Source organism: Stomoxys calcitrans, chromosome 4, assembly GCF_963082655.1.
Source record: "Stomoxys calcitrans chromosome 4, idStoCalc2.1, whole genome shotgun sequence".
NCBI classification, from domain to species: domain Eukaryota; kingdom Metazoa; phylum Arthropoda; class Insecta; order Diptera; family Muscidae; genus Stomoxys; species Stomoxys calcitrans.
In genome coordinates this window covers 139165429-139193276 of record NC_081555.1, presented here as the reverse complement: position 1 = coordinate 139193276, position 27848 = coordinate 139165429, and the positions used below count along the sequence as shown (strand labels likewise).

General features: G+C 35.3%; 1 protein-coding gene across 6 annotated transcripts in view; it reads right to left on the bottom strand.

Annotated features, from left to right (window-relative positions):
* Positions 1-27848, bottom strand: part of LOC106083452 (neurobeachin) — a 414708-nt gene that overhangs the window by 31218 nt on the left and 355642 nt on the right. For 4 of the 6 annotated variants that reach the window (XM_013246475.2, XM_013246476.2, XM_013246480.2 and 1 more), the window contains 3 exons: positions 26073-27287; positions 14192-14298; positions 6998-7291 (listed from right to left, as the gene is read on the bottom strand). In XM_013246475.2, the coding sequence (XP_013101929.2) occupies positions 6998-7291; positions 14192-14298; positions 26073-27287 (1616 nt within the window). The remainder of the gene's footprint in view (positions 1-6997; positions 7292-14191; positions 14299-26072; positions 27288-27848) is intronic. The other 2 variants (XM_059367989.1, XM_059367990.1) reach the window with 2 other exon arrangements.

Here is a 27848-nt window from a genome sequence, read left to right as displayed (position 1 = left end):
TCAAATCAACGGTATTTGGGAGTAAAGAACGAATTTGATATCTATATTCAGGGTAAAGTGCCGGTGGTCGCCTTAGCCCCAAAACACCCTCCAAACGGTTCTTATTTACCGACCATGGCAATATAGGGTCAAATAAAAGGGATTTGGGAGTGGAGCACAAATTCGATATCCATATTTGAGTCGAATATCTGAGGTGCCACCTCAACCCCTAAAAAGCACTTCTCATTACTACAATTTTCAAAAACACCAGTACTCGGAGATTGGTAATACGATTCGTTAGAATTTTATTTGTTACTTTTAGCTAGCTTTAGAAAAAAAGTGTAAAAAAGTATATTTGATTAAAGTTCATTCTAAGTTTTATTAAAAATGCATTTACTTTCTTTTAAAAAATCCGCAATTACTTTTTGGGCAACCCAATATATACCAAACTTCTGTCAAACCAGCAAAAATTAAAGCTTCTGGGTACAGAACAAGGCTGAGAGACCGGTTTACATGGGAGCTACATTAAGTTATAGACTGATTTGGATTGTATTTGGCACAGAGCTTGGAAGTGATAACAGAACGCCGTATGCAAAATTTCAGCCAAATCGGACAATAATTGCGGTTTTTAAGGATTCTTGAAATCAAATCGTAAGATCGGTTTATATGGGAGCTATATCAGATTATAGACCGATTTGGACCGTACTTAGCACAGTTGTTGGAAGTCATAACGGAACACTACATGCAAAATTTCAGCCAAATCGGATGAAAATTGCAGCTCCCAGGGGTTCAAGAAATCAAATCGGGAGATCAGTTTATATGTGAGCTATATCTAAATCTGAACCGATATGGCTCATTTGCAATCCCCAACGACCTACATCAATATTAGGAATCTGCGCAAAGCTTTATACCGGTATCGTGATTTCGACAGATGGACGGACGGACGGACATGGCTATATCGACCCCTCGTACCTCGCAAATGTTGCCAGCATTAAGAGGGGAATATCATCGCTTCAAATTTTGTCCGATGTTCTTGACAGCATTCTAACGCAGGCGTTCAGCGTCATAGGCAAACATAGGCTACAGTGGCACGACTTCGATATCCACATTCAGGACCAAATGTGCCAGCATTAAGAGAGAATTCCGCCGCTTCAAATTTTGTCTGGCGTTCTTGCTAGGATTGGAGCGCAGGTGTTTAGCATCATAGGCGAACATAGGCTACAGTGGCACGAATTCGATATCCACATTAAAGGCGAAGTATGCCAGCATTAAGAGGGGAATACCACAGCTTCAAATTTTGTCCTTGATGTACTTGCCAGGATTCGAATGCAGGCTACAAGGGCACGAATTCGATATCCACATTCAAGACAAGGTGTCCCCACCTTAAAAATATATTAGAGCGTTAAAAAAGGAGAAGCGGTCCCGGTTTGGCTAGCAGCTTCCATATAAACGGATCTCCCGTTTTGAGTTCTTGAGTCCCTGGAAGTCGCAATTTTTGCCCAATTTGGGTGAAATTTTGCACCAAGTGTTCAGTTATGACTTCCAATAACCGTGCCATGTACAACCCAAATTGGTTCATAGCCTCATATATAACACCCATCTTCCGATTTCAGATCTTCTGAGCCGCTATCGTGGTCCAATTTGGCTAAAATTTTGCATGTAGTGTTCTGTTATGACCTCCAACCTTCTTGGTAAGTATGGCTCACATTGGTCTATAATCTCATATAGCATTAATATAAACGGATCTCTCGATAAGTCTTCTATAGCCCCTAGAAGCCTCAATTTTTAGCTGTTTGGTACTAATTTTGTAGCTAAAGGACATAGGTGTACTATACCCTACAACTAAGTTTATTTGTGCACATTTTTAGTAGAATCCATGGTGATGGGTTGTCAAGATTTAGCTCGGCCGAACTTGGCTCGCTTTTGCTTGTTTTCAATTAGTCATGTATTATTAAAACCAATTCTTTAATAATCCATAGTAAAACCACATTTTATGATTGAAATAATTTTCACTAAAAACTACATTTATGGTTGTTATTTCAATGCTTCAAATGTGGTAGTATTCTATTCATAAATATCACACAAAGAGAAAAATCCATTTTGGTTTCAATTCATTACAAATGGATTTTTTCATTACAATGGAAATTTCAACAAATACCAATTATTTGTTCAGCAAAAACAGTATTCATTAAAGTGAATCTAAAAAAACTAGCATTTATTAAAATAGTACAAATGGCTTATGAAAGATTTATTATATAAAAATAAAACAAACATAGCAAAAATATGTACGTGTTTAATAGGAATCGGTTAAACATCAATAAAATATGCATATATGAACATTTATGTGAAACTATGAGGAAAAATTACAAAAAACGACATACACTATGCTAAAAACTTAGATAATAGAAATATGAATACATAATAAAACACAAAAATTAAAAAAATTAAAAAAAATTAAATTGCTGTTTGAAATAAGTTTACACATTTAGACATAGAAAGCTTGGAGCTTTGAAGCAAAACAGCTAAACATATAACAAAAAAAATGTTGACAGTATTACAATATATGGACAAAACTAATGAAAGATGTAGAGGCTTTATAAAACACCGCAAGGTGAAGCGTTGTACTATGGCTGGGATACGAGACATGAGTTTGGTTGTGGATGGGGTCTTCAGATTTACCGGGTTGAAAGATCAGTCTCGAAACGCACTGTTAACTCAGACGAGGCCTGGTTATGTTCTCGTAAATGTACCGTAAATGTAGAACAAATGTATTGTAAATGTAAAGGGGCAAATATGCTTGTTACAAAATGGAGCATTTAAAATTTGAAACAAAAAAAAATTATTAAAAAAAGACTTGAAGATGAGGGAGGGTCTGACGAAATGCTGGCAAACTATCGATATTCGCAACTTTCGATATTTTTCAAACAAATGTCGATAACTATCGATAGAAAAAACATACATTCCAGCCTCAAGTTCCTAGTTTTTGCAAAATGAAACAAGAAAAGAACAAGAATCAAAATCGGAAGATAGGTTTATATGGGAGCTATATCAAGGTATAGATCGATTCAGACCATATTGAACAAGTATGTTGAAGGTCATGGGAGAAACCGTTGTACAAAATTCCTGCCAAACGTATGAGAATTGCGCCCTTTTAAAGCTTAAGAAGTCAAGACCACAAATCGGTTTATACGGCAGCTATATCAGGTTATGAACTGATTTCAACCATACATAGCACAGTTGTTGGAAGTCTAACAAAACACCTCAAGCAAAATTGCAGCCAAATCGGAAGAGAATTGCGCCCTCCAGCGGCCCAAGAAGTCAAGATCCAAGGTCGGTTTACACGGCAGCTATACCAGGTTATAAACCGATTTGAATCATACTTGGCACAGTTGTTGGAAGTGATACCAAAACACCATGTGCCATAACTGCCAAATGGGATAGGATTGCGCCCTCTAAAGGTTCAAGAAGTCAAGTCCTAAGATCGGGTTATATGGCAGCTGTATCAAAACATTGACCGATATGGCCCATTTACAATCCCAACCGACCTACAACTATAAGAAGTATTTATGCAAAATTTGAAGCGGCTAGCTTTACTCCTTTGAAAGTTAGCGTGCTTTCGACAGACAGACAGATGGACGGGCAGACGGACCGACATGGCTAGATCGACTTAAAATATCATGATGATCAAGAATATATATACTTTATGGGGTCTTAGACATATATTTCGAAGTGTTATGAAGGGAATGACGAAATTACTATACCCCCATCCTATGGTGGAATATAGACAAGTTGACCGGCGAACCGCCAAGCAAGCGTCCTAGGAAAAAATGTTATTGGGCCGTCTGCCTGAAGAAACTCAGAGACAATTTAAACTTTACCAGACACAAGTTCATACATATTGCTGGGGCGCCTTGATTTCTGCGGCAGCTGCTATCACCAGGAAGTTAATGTAAAGAACCACATAACATCGGCCCAAAAGAGGGTCAATGAGTTTGCTTGCAAGCAGTGTCCAAAACCCTTGCCCTCAAGGAAAGACTTCAATTACATGCAAGTCCACGATTTGGCAATGATATTTTATTGCCTATTGCAATGGGAGTCAAACTTCTCACATATCAATAAGTGCTCATTGATAAGGGGCCTCCTTTTATAACCGAGTCCGAACGGCGTGCCGCAGTGCGACACCTCTTTGGAGAGAAGTTTTACATGTCATAGTACCTACGAAATGTTGACAGCATTAGGAGGAGAAAACCACCGCTGGACATTTTTTTCTGATGGTCTCGCCAGGATTCGAACCCAGGCGTTCAGCGTCATAGGCGGACATGTTAACCTCTACGCTACGGTGGCCGACACGACATCAGTTAAAACTCTGAGCTCCAATTTGTTTAGTGTTCATCGTCATTACGAGAAACTCAGCTGAGAGCTACCGGTTGCGATTAGTGAAAGATTGTGATTAGTGAAAAGCTTCGTATACGGAAGGAAGAGTCTCCGTGAGAGGCCAGGCGGCAACGGCTCTTGCTTAAATACTAAGTGCCTGTGATACTGGATGTGACAGGGCGATCTATTGGCGTCTTTTAATAACTAATGGCCATAACGTTCCCCGGTGACCGGAACGAGCTTGACGAGAATCGCTACCTCCACATACAAATGTGGCTACAACATCAGCAACAACAACCGAAAACTGTGAATTGCTTCCCAGAATTTCTTTTGCATCTATCGTTATGGCACATAGATCTACCTGAAATGTTGAGTGTGTCGTAGTATAGCTCCAATCCAGGAATTGTCTCCCGAATCCTCCTCAGTCTGCCCACAGTATCCATAGTGTCCAGAAGGGAAACTTGACCGTTTTCTATCTCCTCGTGCGTCTCTGGGCGGTGACTGTCGACCCATCTCCTCTTTTTTAAATGCCCTCTCAATATTCGAAAAGGCCGCCAGCGAGTACTTCTTCAGTTTGGGAGACGTCTCAACTTCTCGCATAACTGCAGGGAGGGCCGTCTCTCCAACATGCCCTTGAGTTATACCTCAAGTTCTTCGACGTCAGAAGGTGAGAACCTTCAGGTCTTTTTTTTTTTTAAAAAATTCTTTTGTATGAAATGTCAAATGCAACGTTTTGTAATAAGCATAGTTGACTCTTTACATGTACACTACATTTATGAGAGCACAACCAGGCCTTAAATTCTACTTTCGGTCGACAGATGTTCGGTTATCGTTAACATGTGGTAAAACAAAATAGCCGGCATGTTCTTCTACATTTACGAGAGTATAAACAGGCCTAAATAGAGAATGTGGTCGAATTATGAACCTCGAACTACGATAGCTAGGTCATGGTATTAAAATGGATTAAAAGTCATTTGAATATGAACCTGATGATAGACGTCAAAGGGGTAGACCTAAATTCCCCAAGACTCATTTTAAACGATTTTTTTTGAAAATTAACTCAAACAAGTAAAAGCGTGCTAAGTTCGTCCGGGCCGAATCTTATATACCCTCCACCATGGATCGCATTTGTCGAGTTCTTTTCCCGCCATCTCTTCTTAGGCAAAATAGGATATAAGAAAAAATTTGCTCTGCTATTAGAGCGATATCAAGATATGGTCCGGTTTGGACCACAATTATATTATATATTGAAGACCTGTGGCTGACATTTGCCAATTCGAATGAGAATTGCGCCCTTTGGGGGCTCAAGAAGTAAAATAGAGAGATCGATTTATATGGGAGGTGTATCAGGCTATAGACCGATTCAGACCATGATAAACACGTATCTTGATGGTCATGAGAGGATCCGTCGTACAAAATTTCAGGCATATCGGATAATAATTGCGACCTCTAGGGGTCAAGAAGTCAAGATCCCAGATCGGTTTATATGGCAGCTATATCAGGTTATGAACCGATTTGGAGCATACTTGGCACAGTTGTTGGATATCATAAAAAAATACTTCGTGCAAAAATTCATTCAAATCGGATAAGAATTACACCCCCTAGAGTCTCAAGAAGTCAAGACCCAAGATCGGTTTATACGACAACCAAATCAGGTTTTGGACCGATTTGAACCATACTTGGCACAGTTGTTGGATATCATAACAAAACACGTCGTGCAAAATTTCATTCCAATTGAATGAGAATTGCGCACTCTAGAGGCTCAAGAAGTCAAGACCCAAGATCGGTTTATATGGCAGCTATATCAAAACATGGACCGACTTGAACCATACTTAGCGCAGTTGTTGGAAGTAACACCAAAACACCACGTGCAAAATTTCAGTCAAATCGGACCATAATTGCGTCCTCTAGAGACTCAAGAAGTCAAGACCGAAGATCGGTTTATACGGCAGCTATATCAAAACATGGACCGATATGGCCCATTTACAATTCCGACCGACCTATACTAATAAAAAGTATTTGTGCAAAATTTCAAGCGGCTGGTTTTACTCCTTCGAAAGATAGCGTGCTTTCGACAGACGTCCGTCAGTCTGGACATGGCTAGATCGATATAACATGTCACGATGATCATGAATATATATACTTTATGGGGTCTCAGAGGAATATTTCGAGTAGTTACAGACAGAATGACGAAATTAGTATATCCCCATCCTACGGTGGAGGGTATACAAATTGTAATGTGTAATATAGTCATCTTTACAACACAAAATGAACAACAAAACATAAAAACACAAAATGATCACATAAAGGTGTGTGTATATGAGTGTTTGTGTGTAGGTGTAGGTGTGTGTAATTAGATCTGGTTCTTTGTTTCGTAATGTGATTGCGGTGGTGGTTACTATTGCGGTGAACAATTTTCTAATTGAGAGTGGTGTGACAAAATGACTAACACTTTGTTTTTTTGTTGCTACATCGATATTTTTGTGACTGTGTTTTTGTTTGGCTTAGATAATCAATTCGATTATCTTTGGGGATTTGATGTAGAAAAATAATCTCATTTTAAGCTACTATTGTTGGTAGCGTTGCAAACGGGTGACATGAAATAATTTCACTTTTTTTGTTTAAGCGTTTGTTTTCTGTTTACCTTGGGTAATTTTTGTGGCACCACTGGTTTAGGGGGCGACAATGGCTGTTGTTGTAATTTATTGGTTGCTGATGTTGTTGTACTATTATTCAATAATACCGAATTAATTGTTGTTGTTATCGATTTGACTGTGTTAGTAATGGTAGTAGTAGTTGTGGTAGTGGTAGTTGTGGCATTGGTGGTTGCCATTGTTGTGGCCCCCTTTGTCGATGTTTTTGTTAAGGTCGTCGATGAAGAGGGTGGTGTTGGTGTTGCTGTCGCAATTGTTTGGGATTTCGTTGGCATTTTGGGACTCTAGTTTTGTGTGTATGTGAATGTTGTTGTTGTTGTTTTTTTGTTTTAATGTTTTTCAGTTTCACCAAATTGAATTTTATGTATGGTTATGATGTTTGGTTTTCATTGTTTATAAATCCGATTTAATTTAATATTATTTTTTTTTGGTTTTTCATTTGGTATTCATAATTTAATTATATGTTGAAAATAGTTTTTTTTGTTTTGTATTTTTTTTTGGATAGAAAATAGCCATACATGCAATAGTTAGTTTTATATAATGTATGAAAAAAAAGTAATTGAGAAAAAAAGTTTTTTTTGTATTAATATGTAGATTATGTTTAGATTTATTTGAAATATATATGGGGTGTAATGAAAGTGATAAAGATTCTAGGTATATGAATATGGGTCTTATAACTAACTAATATCGTAGTGAAAAAGATGGTCAGAGGGAATAAAAGAATGTAAAAACGGCCTTGATCACAAAACTTAATGTAGATTTGAAATAGGTTTATTTGAATTATATCCTCTATAGAACTGTCAGATAAAGCTATTTCAAATCTACATTAAGTTTAGTGAATATGGCTGTTAAGCTTTGGAACACTAATAGAAATTCAAAAGACTCTTAGAGCCTATCTTTTGTTTATTAACAAGTTTAGATTTTAATTTCAAAAGTTTTTTTTCAGTTTTAATAGAGAGTGTCAATAAATCAAATAACTTATACGTTCCAGTGTACGGCTAATTAAAATTACTCATACATCCTAGAGTACCATCAATCAAAAACTCATAAAAAACATAATTGATTAATGCAGAATTATATTTAATATGCAGATCATCAACATACAACCAGTACCAAATTAAGAAATTGAGAATGAGAGACCATTCAGAAAAGCAGAGATTAATCTTAATGCTCATACGAAAGCGGGGGTCAATGGTGTAAGGTTTTTTCCGCTTCCGCTGTGTGTTAAGCTGGCAATTAATTTTCGTTTAATCATGAAATATAATCTGCAATTTATCTTCGCGTCAGTCCCAGCGTAGCGAGAAATTTACACTGCATTGTAATTAGACTTGGAATGATTGCAAACAGATGTCAACGGCATACTCCATATGCCCAATTGCCTGAAGAAATCACTTCTTGCCCCCAATGGTATAGAGGCACAATAGCCAACCTCTACCCAAATCACGGAATATCGCGCAAAATTGTTTTTTTGAGTATCAAAAGCCTGTTCGCAAGAACCCATGAAGGAGTGTCGAAATACTACTGAAATCATCAATCTACAGAAAATCTCTGCAATCTGAAGCAACGCTGCAGCCGAAGAAGATGTATCGGAAATCAAGCAAAAGCATGCTAAGATCGGCCGAATCTTATATGCCCCACCAGCATGGATGGCATTTGTCAAGTTCTTTACCCGATATATCTTTATAGGCAAACAAAGGATAATATGGCGCAAAATCGTTTCTTGGGTATCAAGAGCCTGCTCCTAGGAACCCAGGAGGAGTGTCAAAATTCTACTGAAACCAAGATTGAGTCATACAGAAAAACCCTGCAATCAGAAGCAACGCTACAGCCGATGAAGATGTATCGGAAATCAAGTAAAAGCATGCTAAGATCGGCCGGGCCGAATCTTCTGAATCTACTGAAACCAAGATTGCGTCATACAGAAAAACACAGCAATCAGAAGCAACGCTACATCCGATGTAGATGTATCGGAAAACAAGTAAGCGTGCTAAGTTCGGCCGGGTCGAATCTTATATTCCCTCCGCCATGGATCGCATTTGTCAAGTTCTTTGCCCGATACCTCTTTATAGGCAAACAAAGAATAATGGATTAAAATTGCGATGATATTGGAGCTATACCAAGTTATGAACCGGGCCACACTTGGTTTGGCTGTTAGAAACCAAAGTGTAAGTCATTATGAAAAATGTCAGCCAAATCGCATAAGAATTGTGCCCTAGAAATAAAATCAGGAGATCTATTTATATGGAAGCTATATCAGTTTATGAACCGATTCCGCCCAAAATTAACACGTATGTTTAAGTTCATAGAAGAAGTTGTTGTTCAGCAAAGTCTAATAAGAATTGTGCCCCTTAGAGGCTTATGAAGTATAATCGGGAGATCTGCTTGCATGGGAACTGTATCACGTAATCAACCGATTTAGACCATACTTGGCACAGCGGTTGGAAATCAAAATAAACAATTTCATAAAAAAATTTTTGCCAAATCGGGTAATGATTGCGCCCTATAGCTGCTCAAGAAGTTAAGATCCGAGATCGGTTTATATGGGAGCTGTATCAGGTAATGTTCCGATTTGGACCATATTTAGCACAGATGTGGCAAGTTAACACAAAACACTTTATGCAAAATTTCAGCCAAATTGGATAATAATTGCGCCCTCTAGCGGATCAAAAAGTCAAAATCCGAGATCGGTTTATATGGGAGCTATATCAGATTATAAACCAATTTGGACCATAATTGGCACAGTTGTTGGAAGTTAGAACAAAACACTTCATGCAAAATTTCAGCCAAAGCGAACAAGAACTGCACCCTCTAGGCTCAAGTTGTCAAGATCCAGGATCGGTTTATATGTCAGCTATATCCAAACATGGATTGACCTGCACCTGTAAGAAGTATTTGTGCAAAATTTCAAGCGGCTAGCTTTATTCCTCAAAATGTTATGACGATCAAGATGTCATGACGAACAATGACGGAGGCCTCCGTAGCGCAGAGGTTAGCAAGTCCGCCTATGACGCTGAACGCCTGGGTTCGAATCCTGGCGAGACCATCAGAAAAATTTTCAGCGGTGGTTTTCCCCTCCTAATGCTGGCAACATTTGTGAGGTACTATGTCATGTAAAACTTCCCTCCAAAGAGGTGTCGCACTGCGGCACGCCGTTTGGCCCTTTATCATTGAATAAACTTGAATCGGACTGCACTCATTGATATGTGAGAAGTTTGCCCCTGTTCCTTAGTGGAATGTTCATGGGCAAAATTTGCATTTGCATTTGACGATCAAGAATATATATACTTTATGGGGTCTGAGACGAATATTTCTCCCATCCTATGGTGGAGGGTATAAAAATAGAAAAAAATATATGACAGTTGAAAAGGGATAGGGATAACTCTTGGCAGGCTCCTAAAATTGAGCTGCCAAATCTTTATTTGTGGTCCGCTTTTCAAAATTTAATTTTTTTTTGCTGGATAGCCCTACAGAAAAGTACGCATGAGGTTAAATTAAATTTTGCAGATATACATCTTATTGATGAAGGTCGTTGGTTATTACAAATGGGCCATATCGGTTCAGATTTGGTTATAACTCCTATATAAAACGATTTCCCGATTTGACTTTTTGAGCTCCTAACAGCCGCAATAGTTTTCTGTTATGACTTTCAACATCCGTGCCAAGTATGGTCCGAATCGGTCTATAACCTGATATAGCTCTCATTTAAACCGATCTCCCGAGATGGCTCCTTCAGTAGAGCTGGCCAATTTCAAACGAAAATGAGGAGTAAAAATCAGGAGATCAATTTATGTAGAAGCAAAATCAATGTAATGACGGAATAAAACCAAATTTAATAAGTCAATTAAAAGTCATGGGACAAACCGTTGCACAGTGGGATAGAATCGAAAAAACTAGTAAAAAATATGCTTTTCGAGAACGGATAGTGATAACTCTTTGAATTTTGTATGGTTAGAGCTGAGTTATTATCGAGATCATGTGTAATCTTTCAAGGCCTTAGGTGGTCTGGCCGCCTCTCCACAGGCACGTAAAGTTGGTCACCTCGGTATTTCGAAAAATTGTATGGGCTGTCAAATCTTAATTTGTGGTTTGATTTTCATTTTTTGCTGGATAGTGCCTAAAGTCCCACAAAAAAGTCTGCTTGAAAATTTGATCACAAATGAAGAATTGGCAGCCCGAACAATTTTGCGAAATATCGAGGTGACCAACTTTAGGAGCCCGCCAAGAGGCGCCCGGAGCATCTAGGGCCTTGAAGATTTGCATGATCTTGATAATACCTCAACTCTAATCATTAAAAATTTCAAATAGCTATCTCTATTCTTTCTCGTAACCTATCCCCCTGCGCGTTGAACAAAATTTAAGCCCAATCGGATGAAAATTGCGCCCTCTATAGGTCGCGCATCGATAGTGCCATTGATATTTTGTCAGCTCTATTGTTTAGCACTTAGAAGCCGCAATTGTTGTCCATCTGCGCTTAAATTTTGCACATAGTGTTTTCAAATCGATTTATAATTTAAATTTTTGCTGATTTGGTAGAAATTTGTGGCAGATTCCGTGATTGTGCCGAACTTTACGCGTTTTTAGTTGTTGTATATAAGGGCGATTTTTTTAGCTTTTATTTTCTTGGCAACACTGGTTTATACAGCTCACGCACGTTTCGTGTTTTGTTTCACTGTCAAACATATGGAGTTTGGTATATAATTTAACCATGAATCGTCTTACAAACGAAAAACGCTTGGAAACAATCGAATTTTATTATCAAATAGCGTGCTCTGTTAAGACGGTTCAGAAAGTTCAAATTGAGCTTCATTTTTAGGTCAATGGGTACGTAAATAAGCAGAATTGTCGAATTTAGAGTGAAGATCAACCAGAAACATTGCAATGCATCCAGAAAAAGTCACAGTTTGGTGCGGTTTATGGGCTGGTGATATCATTGGACCGTACTTCTTCAAAGATGATGCGAATCGTAACGTAACTCTGAATGGTGAGCGCTTCCGTGAGATGATATCCAACTTTTTTCTGCCCAAAATGCAAGAGCTTGACTTGTATGACATGTGGTTTCAACAAGACGGTGCCATATGCCACACAGCACGCGTAACAAAGGACTAATAGAGAGCCGAGTTCGGTGAACATTTTATTACACGTTTTGCGACCGGTCAATTGCCTGCCTAGATCGTTCGATTTAACGCTTTTGGACTATTTTTGTGGGGCTATGTTAAAGCTCATGTCTATACAGACAAGGCCGCTTCAATTGGAAGACAACATTGAAGCCAAATTTGGACTAAGCTTCTGGACCGTTTGGAGGACACCAAAGCGCAAAGGATAACATATCCGCCTATGACGCTGAACGCCTGGGTTCGAATCCTGGCGAGACCATCAGAAAAAAATTTCAGCGGTGGTTTTTCACTCCTAATTGCTGGCAACATTTGTGAGGTACTATGCCATGTAAAACTTTTCTCCAAAAAGGTGTCGCACTGCCGCACGCCGTTCGGACTTGGCTATAAAAAGGAGGCCACTTATCATTGAGCTTAAAACTTTAATCGGACTGCACTCATTGATATGTGAGAAATTTGCCCGTGTTCCTTAGTGGAATGTTCATGGGCAAGATTTGCATTTTTTGCATTTGATGGACCGTTTGAGGCACAGCCACGGTTAACATTTGCATGAAATAATCTTCAAACATTAAATTAAATTAAATGCATTTTTTTCAACACACATTAAGTGTTTTTTGTTTTAAACTTTCCCATAGCTCTTAAAAAATCATCCTTTACATACATTATAGTCTCTTCCTATTGTGTCGTATGTCGTATACGTTATTTTAATTAATGAACTCTAGGTTGTATGAGTAATATCATTAGTTTATGCATTGTGGCGTATACGTAATTTCATTTATTTGTTACTTAAATATATTTGTAGATTTTTGCTCGAAAATTGCAAGGTATTCATTTAATTTTAATTAAAACATTTCTATACAAAATTAAAACTACTGTAATGAAGATTTTTGTTTTCTTTATAAATCTCTGACCGCCTTACTTCAACAAAGATTTCATTGCTTAAGAAAAAATTAATAGACTGTAAGTAATGAATGCTGATTATATGTTATTTCTATTTTATTCTGCCCAAAAAAAAAAAGCAAAACGAGCACCATACTAAAATGAATGCAATATATTACAAAAATCCTTAGCTTTCAAGGACTGAAGATAGAGAAAGAAGAATAAGAGAGATTACTACTAGGGTATAGGAGAAAACTAAAATGCAGCATGCAGCACTTAGCACTTTAAGTTATCTAAAGCAATTTCACAGGATGAAAAAGACAAACTCAACCAAAAAAGGAGCAAAAAAAAAGAAGGATGCTACAAAATCCTTAAATATGTGTTACATTCACTAACAAATCTAGCGAAAATCTCAAGAGCAGCTTTACACAAATAAAGACAGACTAAAAAGGGAGGTAGACTGAGAAAACAGTAAAGGATCCTAGGTTCGTAGGAAAAAACCCTTGCGCCAGCACCCTTGGCTGGTTAGTGCAAAAATAATTGCATTGCTATGTTTGGGAATCTGTAGTAATCTGTGAGAAACCAAGGGAACAAAAGTTCATTTCATTCTATGCGAAGACTATGGGTAAACATTTCAATGATTTCCATCAATGACATGAATGAGCAGTAAAGCCAGAAGGAGGAGTAGCACATCTTCAATATACCTCTACAACTCCTTGGCAATTTCTTCGTCGTTGATTTGATTTTCTAGCAGTTGGGAAAATCCTTTAATGCCTGCTACTACTACTTCAAAGTTAATACATTTGTGGATAGATTTTCTCATTCATTCTTGTTACAAAATCATTACAAGAAATTGCAACACTATGACTCTAAAGGTGAATCGAGGGCTGGGGAAGGCAAATGATTATCTGGGGTATTATTATATTTTAAACAAACTACTTGATATGGGAAAAAAAACTTTCTATTTTGATAAAAAAAATTCAAAGAAAAGATAGAGAGCTAGACTTTTTCTTTTTTTTTCAATAGGAATCTATTTTGATAAGGATTGATTTTCCAGGGGTTTATTTTCCTTACTATTGAGTTGTAGATTTGTGTGTGTTTTTTTATGATGGTCTGTGTTTGGTTGTTCTACTCGTTTTTTGTCATTTGAAAGACTTATTGTGAAGTGATGTACATTTGATGGCAAGCACTTACCTTTATCGAAGGAGGTCCACTTGAATGTGAATCATTATCTGCCAACACTGAGGGATTATTTTCATCGACAACTATGATTTCATAGTCACCATCTTGTATGGTACGGCCTTTTGTGTTGAAGTGGCAATTAATTGTAGTTTTGCGATTTTTTTTCCATTAACCAGAGTTTGTTATAAAAAATAAAATAAAAATATATTAAAGGCATTAATGAAAGGTTCATAATTGGGAAGTTGTTTTCGCTGTGGCAACACTTATAAAGTTCTTATAAAATAGTTTTTTTAAACTTGTAACTTGTTATCGACACATTTTAGTTAACATAGAGCAAAATTGCAACTTATATGGTAATAAAGTTTAAAAAATATGAAATAAATTTAAATAATTAATAAATTTAATCTAGTATAAGTACTTAAAGTTATACTAAACCAACTTAAAATGTTATATTAAAATAATTGTTAAAGTGCAGAGGTGCAGAAATAAATATGGGAATAATTAAATAAAAATATTTTAAATTTTAAAATTTTTTTTTGTTAATTCCCACTTACTCTGTAGACAGATTCTTGTTGGTGATATATATATATATATATTTTAGTTAAAATATCAATCAAAGCTTTACAACGCTTTAAGCCTAGTACTGAGTTCTACCTTTCACCCGAACAACTGTCGGAGCACGCTTTAAGCAAATGGTGGAGAAGAAAATGCGAATATATTCCCTAGAAGTGGTACTGAGTTCTATGAGCAAAATTGCAGAGACTTATCGCTGTGTCAGTATAAATTTCGACTCAATAAAATGCAAATGTTGTTGTTGTTGTAGCAGTATGTTATAGACTGAGGTGGCAGCCCTTGCCGATGAAGAACTTCATCGGGTCAACCGGCTGCCATGGGTTTGATGTATTTAAATACCCGCGAACTAGTGCACAAACAACTCTGATTCAATGTAGTTGCTTGTGTTGTGTATCGTGCTTGCGTTATGTCGCACAGTGGGAGAAAATCCCCCAGAAACCAGTAAAAAATATGTCGTGCGAGAACGAGTAAAGATATCTCTTTGAAATGGAATGGCTAGCTGAGATGTTAGCGTGATGGTGTGCTAAATTTCAAGGCCATAGATTGTACGGGCGCCTTTTGACAAGCCCTTAAATTTGGTCACCCCGGTATTTTGAAAATTTGTTGGGGCTGCCAAATCTTCGTTTGTAATTTCCCAAATTTTTGTTTTGCTGGATAGTGCTCAAAAATCAAAAATAAAAGTCCGCTTAAGATCTACCATATCTCCTCCGGTTTCGGGGATATTCGACTTTTATTTTTATACCCTCCACAATAGGATTTCGTCATTCTGTTTGTAACACCTCGAAATATACGTCTGAGACCCTATAAAGTATATATATTCTTGATCGTCATTTTAAGTCTATCTAGCCATGTCCGTACATCTGTCCGTCTGTCTGTCGAAAGCATGCTAACTTTCGAAGGGGTAAAGCTAGCCACTTGAAAGTTTGCACAAATACTTTTTATTAGTGTAGGTCGGTTGGGATTGTAAATGGGCCACAACGGTCCATGTTTTGATATAGCTGCCATATAAACCGATCTTGGGTCTTGACTCCTTGATCTTCTAGAGGGCGCAACTCTTATCCGATTTGACTGAAATTTTGCACAAAGTGTTTTGGTATCACTTCCAACAACTGCGCTGAGTATGATTAAAATCGGTCCATGTTTTGATAAAGCTGTCATATAAACCTATCTTGGGTCTTGACTTCTTGAGCCTGTAGAGCGCGCAATTCTCATCCGATTTGGCTGAATGCGGTGTTTTGCTATGACTTTTAATAACTGTGTTAAGTATGACGCAAATCGGTATATAACCTGATATAGCTGCCATATAAACCGATCTTGGGTCTTGACTTCTTGAGCCTTTAGAGGGCGCAATTCTCGTCCGATTTGACTGAAATTTTGCACGTGGTGTTTTGGTATCACTTTCAACAACTGCGCTAAGTATGATTCAAATCGGTCCATGTTTTGATAAAGCCTCCATATAAACCGATCTTGGGTCTTAACTTCTTAAGTTTCTTTTTTCGTCCGATTTGACTGAAATTTTGCAAATTTTTTGTTTTGGTATCACTTCCAACAACTGTGTTTAGTATGATTAAAATCGGTTCATACTTTGGTATAGCTGTCATATAAACCGATCTTGATTCTTGACATCTTGATCCAATAGAGCATGAAATTCTTGTCCGATTTGGCTGAAATTTCGCATGCGGTATTTTGTTGTAACTGTGCTACGTATGGCGCAAATCGGTACATAACCTGATATAGCTGCCATATAAATCGCTCTGGGATCTTGAGAGAGAGACCTGTTTTTTATTTTGCAATTTACGAAAATATATTTGGTTAGATTTTCATTTCTATGCATGACTAGCCGAAAAGGGCCCGCTTTGCTGCTCCTTCTTTAACTCACTAATATCTTTTTAGGGTGGGGACACTTCGCCCTTAATGTGGATATCGAATTCATGCGACTGCAGCCTAGGTCTGCTTATGACGCTGAACGCCTGCGTTAGAATCCTGTCAAGAACATCGGACAAAATTTAAAGCTGTGGTTATCCCCTCTTAATACTGGCGACATTTGCGAAGTAAAATGCCATGCATGGTCATTTAAAAAATTCTCCCCAAATAGGTGTCGCACTGCGGCACACCGTTCGGACTCGGCTATAAAAAAAGCTCCCTTATAATTGATAAACTCAACGTGATTTTCGAACTCATTGATGTGTAAGATGTTTGTCCCTGCTCGGTTCCTGGGCATATTTGTACCCTACTCCCAAATTCCATTTTTCTGAGTCCTATACTACCGCATTGGTAAATATTTCCGATTTAGAGGGCATTTCGGGGGTGGTCACTTGGCCATTAAAGTAAATATAAGATTCGTGCTATACTTTCAAAGACATTTCATATGAGCCTCATATTGGCATGATCGGTAAATAAGGTGGGGTCTTTGTCCCGAAAATCAATCAATTGCCGAAAATCAATCAAATGCCACCTAGACTTGGAAGCAAATTTTAATGTCATATATGTAATCTACTCCCAAATATCTTTCATTTGAATCCCATATAGTCATGGTCGGCTGATATGCCCATTTAGGGGTATTTGAGGTTGGGACGACCTTCCCGTACTTGGACCTAATTTTTTATGCCATATTTTTAATCTACTGCCGAGTACTTTTCATTTGAGTCCCATATGGATAGAATGTTTAAAGGAGTTTTGGGGTTGGGGTGGCCCGCTGTGTACGTTGATCCAAAATTTAACACGTTATTCGTTTTCTAGTCTCCAATACCTTTCATTTGATGCCCATATTGTACCTATCATTCCATTTTTGATTTTGGGCGGCGTTTTTGGGGTTAGGGGGAGGGTCCGCCACCATCCGATATCTAAAAATTGTATAGCTATGTTTCCTTTCACAAAAAAACCTACACAATCTGTAAAAATTTTAAGAAAATTTGTTCAGCCGTTTCTAATTCTACGGAACAAAAAAAAACCAAGTCTCATATATATGGGTTGCCCAAAAAGTAATCGCGGATTTTTTTTTTGCTTGCTTTAGAAAAAGAGTGTAAAAAAAGTATATTTGATTAAAGTTCATTCTAAGTTTTATTAAAAATGCATTTACTTTCTTTTAAAAAATCCGCAATTACTTTTTGGGCAACCCAATATATAGTCATGATGGGTCATATGCCCATTTGTGGCAAATGGGGGGTGGATGACCACCTACACTTTGATATAATTTTTTATGCTAGATTCGTAATCTACTCCCGAATACCTTCCTTCAATTTGTCTGCTTTAAGAAGTTTTGGGATTAGGGTGATTTCCTGGATACTTGGTTTCAATTTTTTATACCATATTCGTACTCTACTCTTCAATATCTTTCATTTGATATCCATATTGTCCTTATCGGTCCACTTTTGATTTTGAGTGGTGTTTTAGGGGTAACGGTGGAGGGCATATCAACTTTCATCAACCCTTTCAATATCAACAAATTATAAAGCCTATTCCTTCTTTCTACCTATATTCGCAATCTACTTCCGAATACTCTTCATTTGAGTCCCATATTGTCATGCCCGTTCAGTAAACCTATTTTAGGGCGTTTTGGGGTTTGGGGCTGATCCTCAGTTACTTGGACCCAATTTTTAATATGAAATGCGCACTCTACTCCTGAATACTCTTATTTGAGTCTCATATTGTCCTGATCGGTACGCTTTTATTTTTGGGTAGTACTTTTGGGGAAAGGGGGAGGGTCCGCCCCCTTCCGATACCCTATGTTTTCCTCCAGACCAACCATCTGTCAATCGTTGACCTTCTGGCCAGATCCTGAAGACCTAGTTTACATGTCGCTAGAGGCATACCCACAGATTCTATTTCCCTGAGTTGTGTAACGTAGTTCCTTATCTCGCAAGCTCGTCAGCTTTACAATTCCCTGGAGTATCTCTGTGATCCGGCACGCAGAACTGGTCTAAATATTAGTTCTATAATTATTTTTTTTTTATTTTTTTGTTTTGTTTTAAATATTTAAATTTTTCTCAAAATTTTTTAAATTTCAGCTTGTAATTGGCAAACCAAAAGTCAATAGAAGTTCTTTACATGCAACCCAATTCAAATATTTACACTGCCCTTGTTCAATTACCTCGCTCTGTTGCAGCGAAATACCCACATTTATACGCTATCGCAGTTAGTGAGCTTAAATAAATTAATAGGTTAAAATGTAAATACTGCCAATTTTTGTATTTACAAACTGAACTGCATAAATTATGTCCAAAACTATGAAAGGGGAGTCCATTTCATTAAAATTTCAATGTGTAAATATTAAAACAATATTTACAAGTACCAGCACATGCAGCTGCATATGCTCCAGCATGCAGGGACATTAAGGGAAATGTATGCATATACACACGCCTCCCCGTGCTCTCACGGACTCTCATATATGCATGAGCATATTCATAACCAATGCTTTTTAAGAGTGGGTGAAAATGTGGTTGGTTGGGCGCTTGTTGTATGAGGGTGTGTGTGTGTGTGTTAGTTATTGTGCACTTTGTTTAGTTGGGCAAATGTGTGTTAAGTAAAATGCAAACATAACAAACACTATGGAAACATAACTTTGAGTTAAAGGGTTATAAGGTGGGAGTTTAAAAATCCAAGAAGAACTAACATATTGTGTTTCTTCCCTTAAATATTTGTTTGTATACAACAACCCTTTAGGTCTCCTAAACTAAATGCCGCAGAGCGCATTGTTGATGCAATGTACGGGGGTATTGCCACCAAAAATTATAAATTCATGTGAACCCATCATACCACAAATGCAGTTGTAAGACCAGAGACTCGTTTGTTTTTAGTTTTATTCTCCTTTGACTGTTTATTATGTATCATCACACAGCAGAAACGTGTGGTAGTAGTAGTAGCAGTCCGTGTCAATTGCGTGGAATAAACATAAGGACAAAACTGATACTCTCACCCACACATACATAGTAGCAGCCGAAACCCTAATGCCTCCAGATTGATGTGAAAGAAGGGCATACCATAACAACTATTCTGTCGCCTAGTATGTTGCTTGGAGAGTATGTGTGTGTGTGTGTGAATACCATCGCTATCATCGTCGCCATTCATGTCAATAAACTTGTTTAACTGCACATGCATAAAATTGGAATTTTCAAAATTCAGCTGAATTGAATTTGGTTTAGTTTGCCGCTGCAAATAGGTGTATTTTCGTTTTTGTTCATTTTTAAAGGGTGAACGAAACAATTTTTCAAATTTAGGCAAATTAATGGTGTGTCAGTCGGTCTGACACTTGTGTAACTACTACTCGCAGTGGAATCGTTAAAATTCGTTTTATTTATTTATGGTCATGAAGAGCATTTTGTGTGTTGTTGCATACATTTGACTTGTGTAGGTTTTCATTGAAATTGACATGTTTGTATTTGTTGTTTTTTTTTTTGTGTGTTTCCATTTGCATATGAATTAATGGTGCATAACAAATGCAGGGCTTTGATTTCTATGTATATCACATGGTAATATGAATATTTTTAGAAAAAAGTATTTTAACTTAATAAATGAATGGCTTTTTTATATAATTTACTTAATTAATTCATGGCATAAAATTTCAGTGATTTTTTGAGAACTAAATTTTTCTAAAAATTTAATTTCGCGAAAGTTTCAATAGAAATAAAAATTTGACAAAATTTTTAATAAAAAAATTTACCAACTTTCCATATAGAGTGTTTTTCCATCATGAAATGACAAACCTTACTGAAGAAGAATGTTAAAAAATCGGCAAAAAAAAATATGGCGTCGTTTGCTGTCCTTTTGAACCAGGGACGCTACAAAACTAGACCGATAGGGACAGCAAATGACTCCATATTTTTTGCCGTTCTTTTGAAATTTATCTTCAGTGAGGTTTGCCATTTCATGATGGAAAGAAACACAAGCCAACGAGTCTAAATTATTAAAATTTTCTACCTAAATTCGGAGTAAGTGGCCTCATCGCTAAGAGCGCTACAATTAGGCTCAATTCTGGCTAAATGGCTTCGCCAATAAGCTAAATACCATACCTAATCCATGAGTCATTATTGCATTCCGAAAAAATTAAGGTTGGTGCGATGTATAGGCCGACGGCTTCATTGGGCCGTACTTCTTCGGTGATGATCAAGACCGGAATGTTACTGTGAATGGGCATTGCAACCGTTCAATGATAACACAATATTTTTTGCTCCAGTTGGATGATATGGACTTGGAGCATATGTAGTTCCAATAGGACGACGCCTCAAGCAACACAGCGAATGTCACAATCAATTTATAGGAAACCAAGTTTGGAGAACGCGTTATCTAATGAAATGGTCCTATAGAGGACACCGAGCTTGATTACAACGAATTTGCAGAAATAAGTCGAATATATCAAAACACACAAAATTTTCTGCAGAAATAAAATTTTGACAAAATTTTCGTTAGAATTAAAATTTTCTGTGAAATAAAATTTTCTATGAAATAAAACAAATGTGTCACATATTTCCAGGGTATGATATTTCCAGGGGAATGATATTAACATTCGTGAACAATTGCCTAGGGAACGTCCCAATCCCATAAAAAACCCCAAATAGCACGTATTTGCTCACCATAAGACATATTTGTTGACTATTGCAATAAGGTGCTCATATGAAACGCAAGGTGCTCATGAAAACGTGAACAGAACACGAATTTGATAACCAATTTTGGGGCAAAGTATTAGGGAGACGCCTTATCCCATAAACCCCTATACCAATGGCAATATGGGGTTTAAATAAATGGTATTTAAGATACTTTTTCAGGGCTAAGTGTCTGGGGCAGTAAATCGGATTTTTATCAAGTCCTTTAAGAATGGTGTATATCCAACATCCAAACTTTAGTGACCCTTAACCCTCCCAGCGAATTCATAGACCAATAAAGATCGTATAGCATTCACATAAAGGCACGTTATTTCACTAAAACCGCTTTGATCTTCGAGAATAAATATTCAAAGGATAATTTTGTTCTATATATTGTAAAAGAAGGCGCTGCGGAGCGGAAACGGTTCAGCTAGTTTCCCATAAAAAAAATTGCATGAAAATATTGAAGCAAAATTTTGAGAAAATTTTTCTTAAAAAAGTTGTAAATTCAAAAATAAATTTTCTTGAAAAATCTTGACAAGTTCTCTATGGAAAAAGGGGGTTTTAAAATTAATTTCGACACAATTTCAAAAAAATAAAATTTTGGTAAATTTTCCAAGGAAATAGAATTTTTGAACAAAATTTTTTCGATTTTTTTCGAATTTCGATCTTGAACGTTGAACGCGAACCCTCAAATCTTCGCACTTAATATGGGCTTTCAGCCATATAAAACTTTTTAACAACTCTTTTCTAACAAGCACGGCGCAAGAGGATTAGAAACAAGTTAAAAGCCATTATGTTCGGATGCTCCGTCCCATCAGAGGTTTGCATGTTTGCCGAACGCATGGTTTCAATCCAGTAGTAAAAATCAGAAAATTTTCCCTTACTAATGCTGGCTACATTTGTGAATAATCCTGCCATGTTTAAACTTCTCTACCGAGTGGTGTCACTATGCCGCAAGCCGCTCGCACTCTGCAAACCGTTCGCACTTGGCAATAAAAAGGGAGAACCCTTATCATTAAGATTAACCTTTAATCGGACTGCACTCATTGATATGAGAGAAGTATCTTCTGTTCCTTAATGGAATGTTCATGGGAAATTTAGTAGAAGTAGATCTTTAATCTGAAACGTGAGATCGGTATATAGCACCAATATTCAAATAGAGTCCGGTTTGAACCATACTCGGCAAGATATTGAGGGCCCACACAAATCTCTCTACCAAATTTCAACGAAATCAGGCTATAAATGCGGCTTCTACGGGACTTAGACCATAAATTGGTAGATCAGTCTTTATGGGGGCTATTTTAAGATATAGTCCGTTATAGGTGATCTTCGAACTTCGAATCTGCCTGCGGGTTATTGCAAACCGAATGATATAATGAATATACATCCAACCTTTGGTAGCGGGTATAAAAAGGACAACTATGAAGGTTTTATGAATCCTTTGCCTCTTAGTAGCTTAAGTATATATTTTTGGGGCTTTCTGTTATTCGCCTTAACATCATTAAAATATTCTCTTCTTTCGCTCACATAACTGCTTTATCAACATTCTTTTCATATGAATCCAACAGATGTTTAAGAGTGCGACATCATTGTATACAATTGGATATACGCATGCATTTTGGTTTTGCCGACATGGCGCGATGGGGCGTTGATGACTGCATCCCATAGCAACGCAGTGGTTTTGATAATTTGCCACTAATGGCAAATTATGGCATTGTCAAGCCTTTAGAACTCATTTCCAATAAGATCCATATGTGCGTGTTGTTTTAATGACATAGTTGATACTTTATATCTGTATTCAAAGTTCCGTATGGAAGCGGTTCTTTAAGGTATCTGTATTCAAAGTTCCGCTTGGCAGCGGTTCTTTAAGGGAATGCTCGCTGCCAATACACATATATTAAATGGTATGCGTTAGATTATAATACTAAATCTAAACTGTGTTTATATGGTCGTTCAAAGATTTATGACTGGAGTCATAAATTTAAACCGATTGATTTATAGTTAAGAAATGGAGTGATTTTTTTCAAACTTTATTTTTTCAGCTTTAAATGTTTGTGTTTTCAAAGCAATACGTCTTCGGATTTTTTAATCCCTAGTAAACTCATTAAAAATATTTCATTTATTTTCCCGTTTTGCTAGACGAAACTTATCTTCATTTATTATTTCTTATTAAAATGTCATTTAAACAAATTTGAAACATGCCTATATTACAAAGTTTGTTTGTATGGTGCTTACTTAAGGTGCTTAAACAAGGTGCCATTATTTCAAATCAGTGCTCGAGAAGCAAGAAGAAATAAAATTGAAAAAAAGAAAAAAAAAAGTCGAATAGCAACAAAAGTTAAATTATTTAAGCAAAGAAAACAAAACAAAACAAAGGAAAGTCAAAGTAAATGGCCATAAGCAAACTAAGATGCACCTTAGGCAAGTAAACAAAAGAGGTAGCCTTGTTATTCCCTAAATTTTTATATTTTTTTTTGCTTTATCCTGAAAGAACAAAATGAAGGAATATTTGAAGAAAAACTTTACAAGAAAAAAATAAAACAAACAATTCAAATTAAAACCAACAAAACCTTTTAAGAATAAAACCAACACAAATAACAAGCGAATGAGAAGGAAAAAACATACAAAAACGGAAATAAATTAACTAATTAAACAAGACAAGGAAAAAAAAATAAAACGTAATTGTGAGAAAGAAATAAGCCTCTGCAAGTATCATCAACCTATGTGGGCAAACAAAAAAAAATTAAAAGGAAAATCATAGCATTATGTTCCATCGTAACAAAAATATAATGTGGGAATAACAACATTCCCTTTATCACATAAAACTGTGAAGAGAGCGAGAACGAAAGCAAAATAAAGAGAAAGACAAATAATCCAGAAACCATAAAAAAGTACACATTTATGAAGGTAACATAAAAACATTCCTCTTGAGATTTTATTGGCTGTGGTTGTTGTTGTTGCTGCTGTTTCTAGGGAAACATACATACACACACACGCTTACACTCACATTCAAGAGATTGAAAATGGTTATAAAAGGGAAACTTAAGCGGAAAAATCAAATATCAAAACATAACGAAATCAAAGTGTTTGTATAGAGCGAGAACAAGAACAAGGTTCAGGTAAGGCAGAGAAGGGCAAAATAGTGCTTGATTGGCTTTCCTTATGTGTGTTTAGCTATGAAAATAACTTTGGCACGAAACAATTATATTTTGTATTAATTAATAAAAATTTTATGTTCCAAAAATTTTATTTTATTTTATTATATATATTTATATTCATTTTATTTTATTTTTAATTCTAATTTATATTATTTTATTTTATTTTTTTTTTATTTTATTTTTTTTACTTTATTTTATTTTATTTTATTTTATTTTATTTTATTTTTTTTTGTTTTGTTTTATTTTATTTTATTTTGTTTTATTTTATTTTATTTTATTTTATTTTATTTTATTTTTTTTTATTTTATTTTTTTTACTTTATTTTATTTTATTTTATTTTATTTTTTTTGTTTTGTTTTATTTTATTTTATTTTATTTTATTTTATTTTATTTTATTTTATTTTATTTTATTTTATTTTATTTTATTTTATTTTATTTTATTTTATTTTATTTTATTTTATTTTATTTTTTTTGTTTTGTTTTATTTTATTTTATTTTATTTTATTTTATTTTATTTTATTTTATTTTATTTTATTTTATTTTATTTTATTTTATTTTATTTTATTTTATTTTATTTCATTTTATTTTATTTTATTTTATTTTATTTTATTTTATTTTGTTTTATTTTATTTTATTTTATTTTATTTTATTTTATTTTATTTTATTTTATTTTATTTTATTTTATTTTATTTTATTTTATTTTATTTTATTTTATTTTATTTTATTTTATTTTATTTTATTTTATTTTATTTTATTTTATTTTATTTTATTTTATTTTATTTTATTTTATTTTAAGTTTATTTTATTTTATTTTATTTAATTTAACTTTATTTTATTTTATTTTATCTTATTTTATTTTATTTTATTTTATTTTATTTTATTTTATTTTATTTTATTTTATTTTATTTTATTTTATTTTATTTTATTTTATTTTAATTTTATTTTATTTTATTTTATTTTATTTTATTTTATTTGATTTTATTTTATTTTATTTTATTTTATTTTATTTTATTTTATTTTATTTTATTTTATTTTATTTTGTTTTATTTTATTTTATTTTATTTTATTTTATTTTATTTTATTTTATTTTATTTTATTTTGTTTTATTTTATTTTATTTTATTTTATTTTATTTTATTTTATTTTATTTTATTTTATTTTATTTTATTTTATTTTATTTTATTTTATTTTAAGTTTATTTTATTTTATTTTATTTTATTTAATTTAACTTTATTTTATTTTATCTTATTTTATTTTATTTTATTTTATTTTATTTTATTTTATTTTATTTTATTTTATTTTATTTTATTTTATTTTATTTTATTTTATTTTATTTTATTTTATTTTATTTTATTTTATTTTATTTTATTTTATTTTATTTTATTTTATTTTAATTTTTGTTTTATTTTTTTTTTTCTTTTATTTTTAAGTTGTTTTTTTATTATTTTAATTTAAAATTTGCTTAAACCCTTCTCTGCCTTACAGAGATATCTTGTGTAATAAATAGAGTGAAATCAAGAGAGCAAGAAACTTCTCTCTTCTTGCATAAGGGTTTTCTGTTGTTATTCTTTGTTTCTTATACCTGTTCCACTTGTAGTACGTCCATTATAACGATAATTATTATTAAGACCATTATTATTTTTATAGGATCCCATAAGGCCGACGCCGCCACCACTAACTGCATTTGTCGCCGTTAGGCCACCACCCATGCTTGCATGCATGCCGGGACCAACAACACCGGAACTCAAGACATGACCACCATTACGCATATTGCGACCATTATTCATGGCCATGGAGTTGTGATTATTGCCATTATTATTATTAGCAACACCGCCATTGTTAGTGGCATGGATGAGGCCGGGATTATTGCCATTTGCAACAACACCGTTTAACATGCCTCCGCCACCACCACCACCACCCACGCCAGCTCCACCATGTTGCGAATGATAATCGACAATGCCATTTTGGTGAGAGGTCCCACCATTGAGCCCATTCATCATCATGGACGATGTTGAGGCCGATGTGGAGGGGGTTCTCATATAAGCAGGTTGTTGCTGTTGTTGCATGTGGGCATGATGATGATAACCACCCACAGCACCACCACTACCGTTTAATTCAGCATTGGAGTATGGCTGTGGCGTTGATATTTTCCCATTTAACACTTGGCTGCCATTCATCATAGTGTAGTGATGGCTAGCTGGCCCCACATTCCCTCCAGCGGCATGCTGCTGCTGATAGTGCTGTTGTTGTTGTTGCTGTTGCTGCTGCTGGTGTTTTTGTCCCCCATGCCTATGATGGGGCTGAGAGGCCAAACTGGAGAGCGAAGAGGTTGAGGCCGGTTGTGAGGTGTTGGTCGTTGAAGAGGTCGAAGGACTTGTCGATTGTGTGGCCAATGGGGGCGAAGGACAATGGGCGGCATAAGAGGATGCTGCGGCATTATTCATTGCCTGATGATGGCTTTGATAATATTGCTGCTGTTGCTGTTGTTGATGTGTCAAGTGATGATGATTGTGTTGTAAATGAGCCGTCTGTTGCTGCATTGACGCCGTTTGCTGATGTTGATGTGGTGGCGGTGATGGCATTTGTTGATGATAATACATTTGTTGCTGTTGCTGATGATGTTGGTGATGTTGCTGCTGCTGTTGTTGTTGATGTTGTTGCATGTTGGCTTGCTGCTGTTGCTGCTGCTGTTGTTGTTGCATATTTGCTGTAGTTACATGATTATGATGGGTACCAGGCAAAAATTGTGGATACACATGATGTGACCATTGCGGAAATAAAGGACGACCTGAGGGTTCTAATTATTTTGAAGTATTTTGCATGTGTGTGTGTGCGTAAGATTTTCAAAAAAGGTTAAGGAGCGGGGCGGGGTTTAGGGTAAAGTGAAAAATTGGATTTTTTGGGTTAAAAAAAATAATCAAGCAAAAGGACCGAACAAGAAGTAGAAAAGTGTAAGAGAGAGAAAAAGTAGATATAGAGAGAAAAAGATTAATTATAACGATCATAGAGAAAGAGACGAAAGATTTAACAACAGAATATAAACGAATTAATAGTCAAAAAAGATCAAGATAAAGATTGAAAGCCAATTTTGTGCCAATAATTTATTTGTTATTTGGCAACAATATTTATAAATTTTAGAATACAATAAGAGAGGGGTAGATAAAGCCGCAATCGATTTGTAGATAAAGTGGAGAAAATAGTAAGGATTAATACATTAAAAATAATAAAAAAATACAAAACAAATTAAAATAAAAAAAAAATTAAATAAAATAATATCAAATAAAATAAAATAATATAAAAAAAAAATAAAATAAAACAAAATAAAATAAAATACAATAATATAAAATAAAAAAAATAA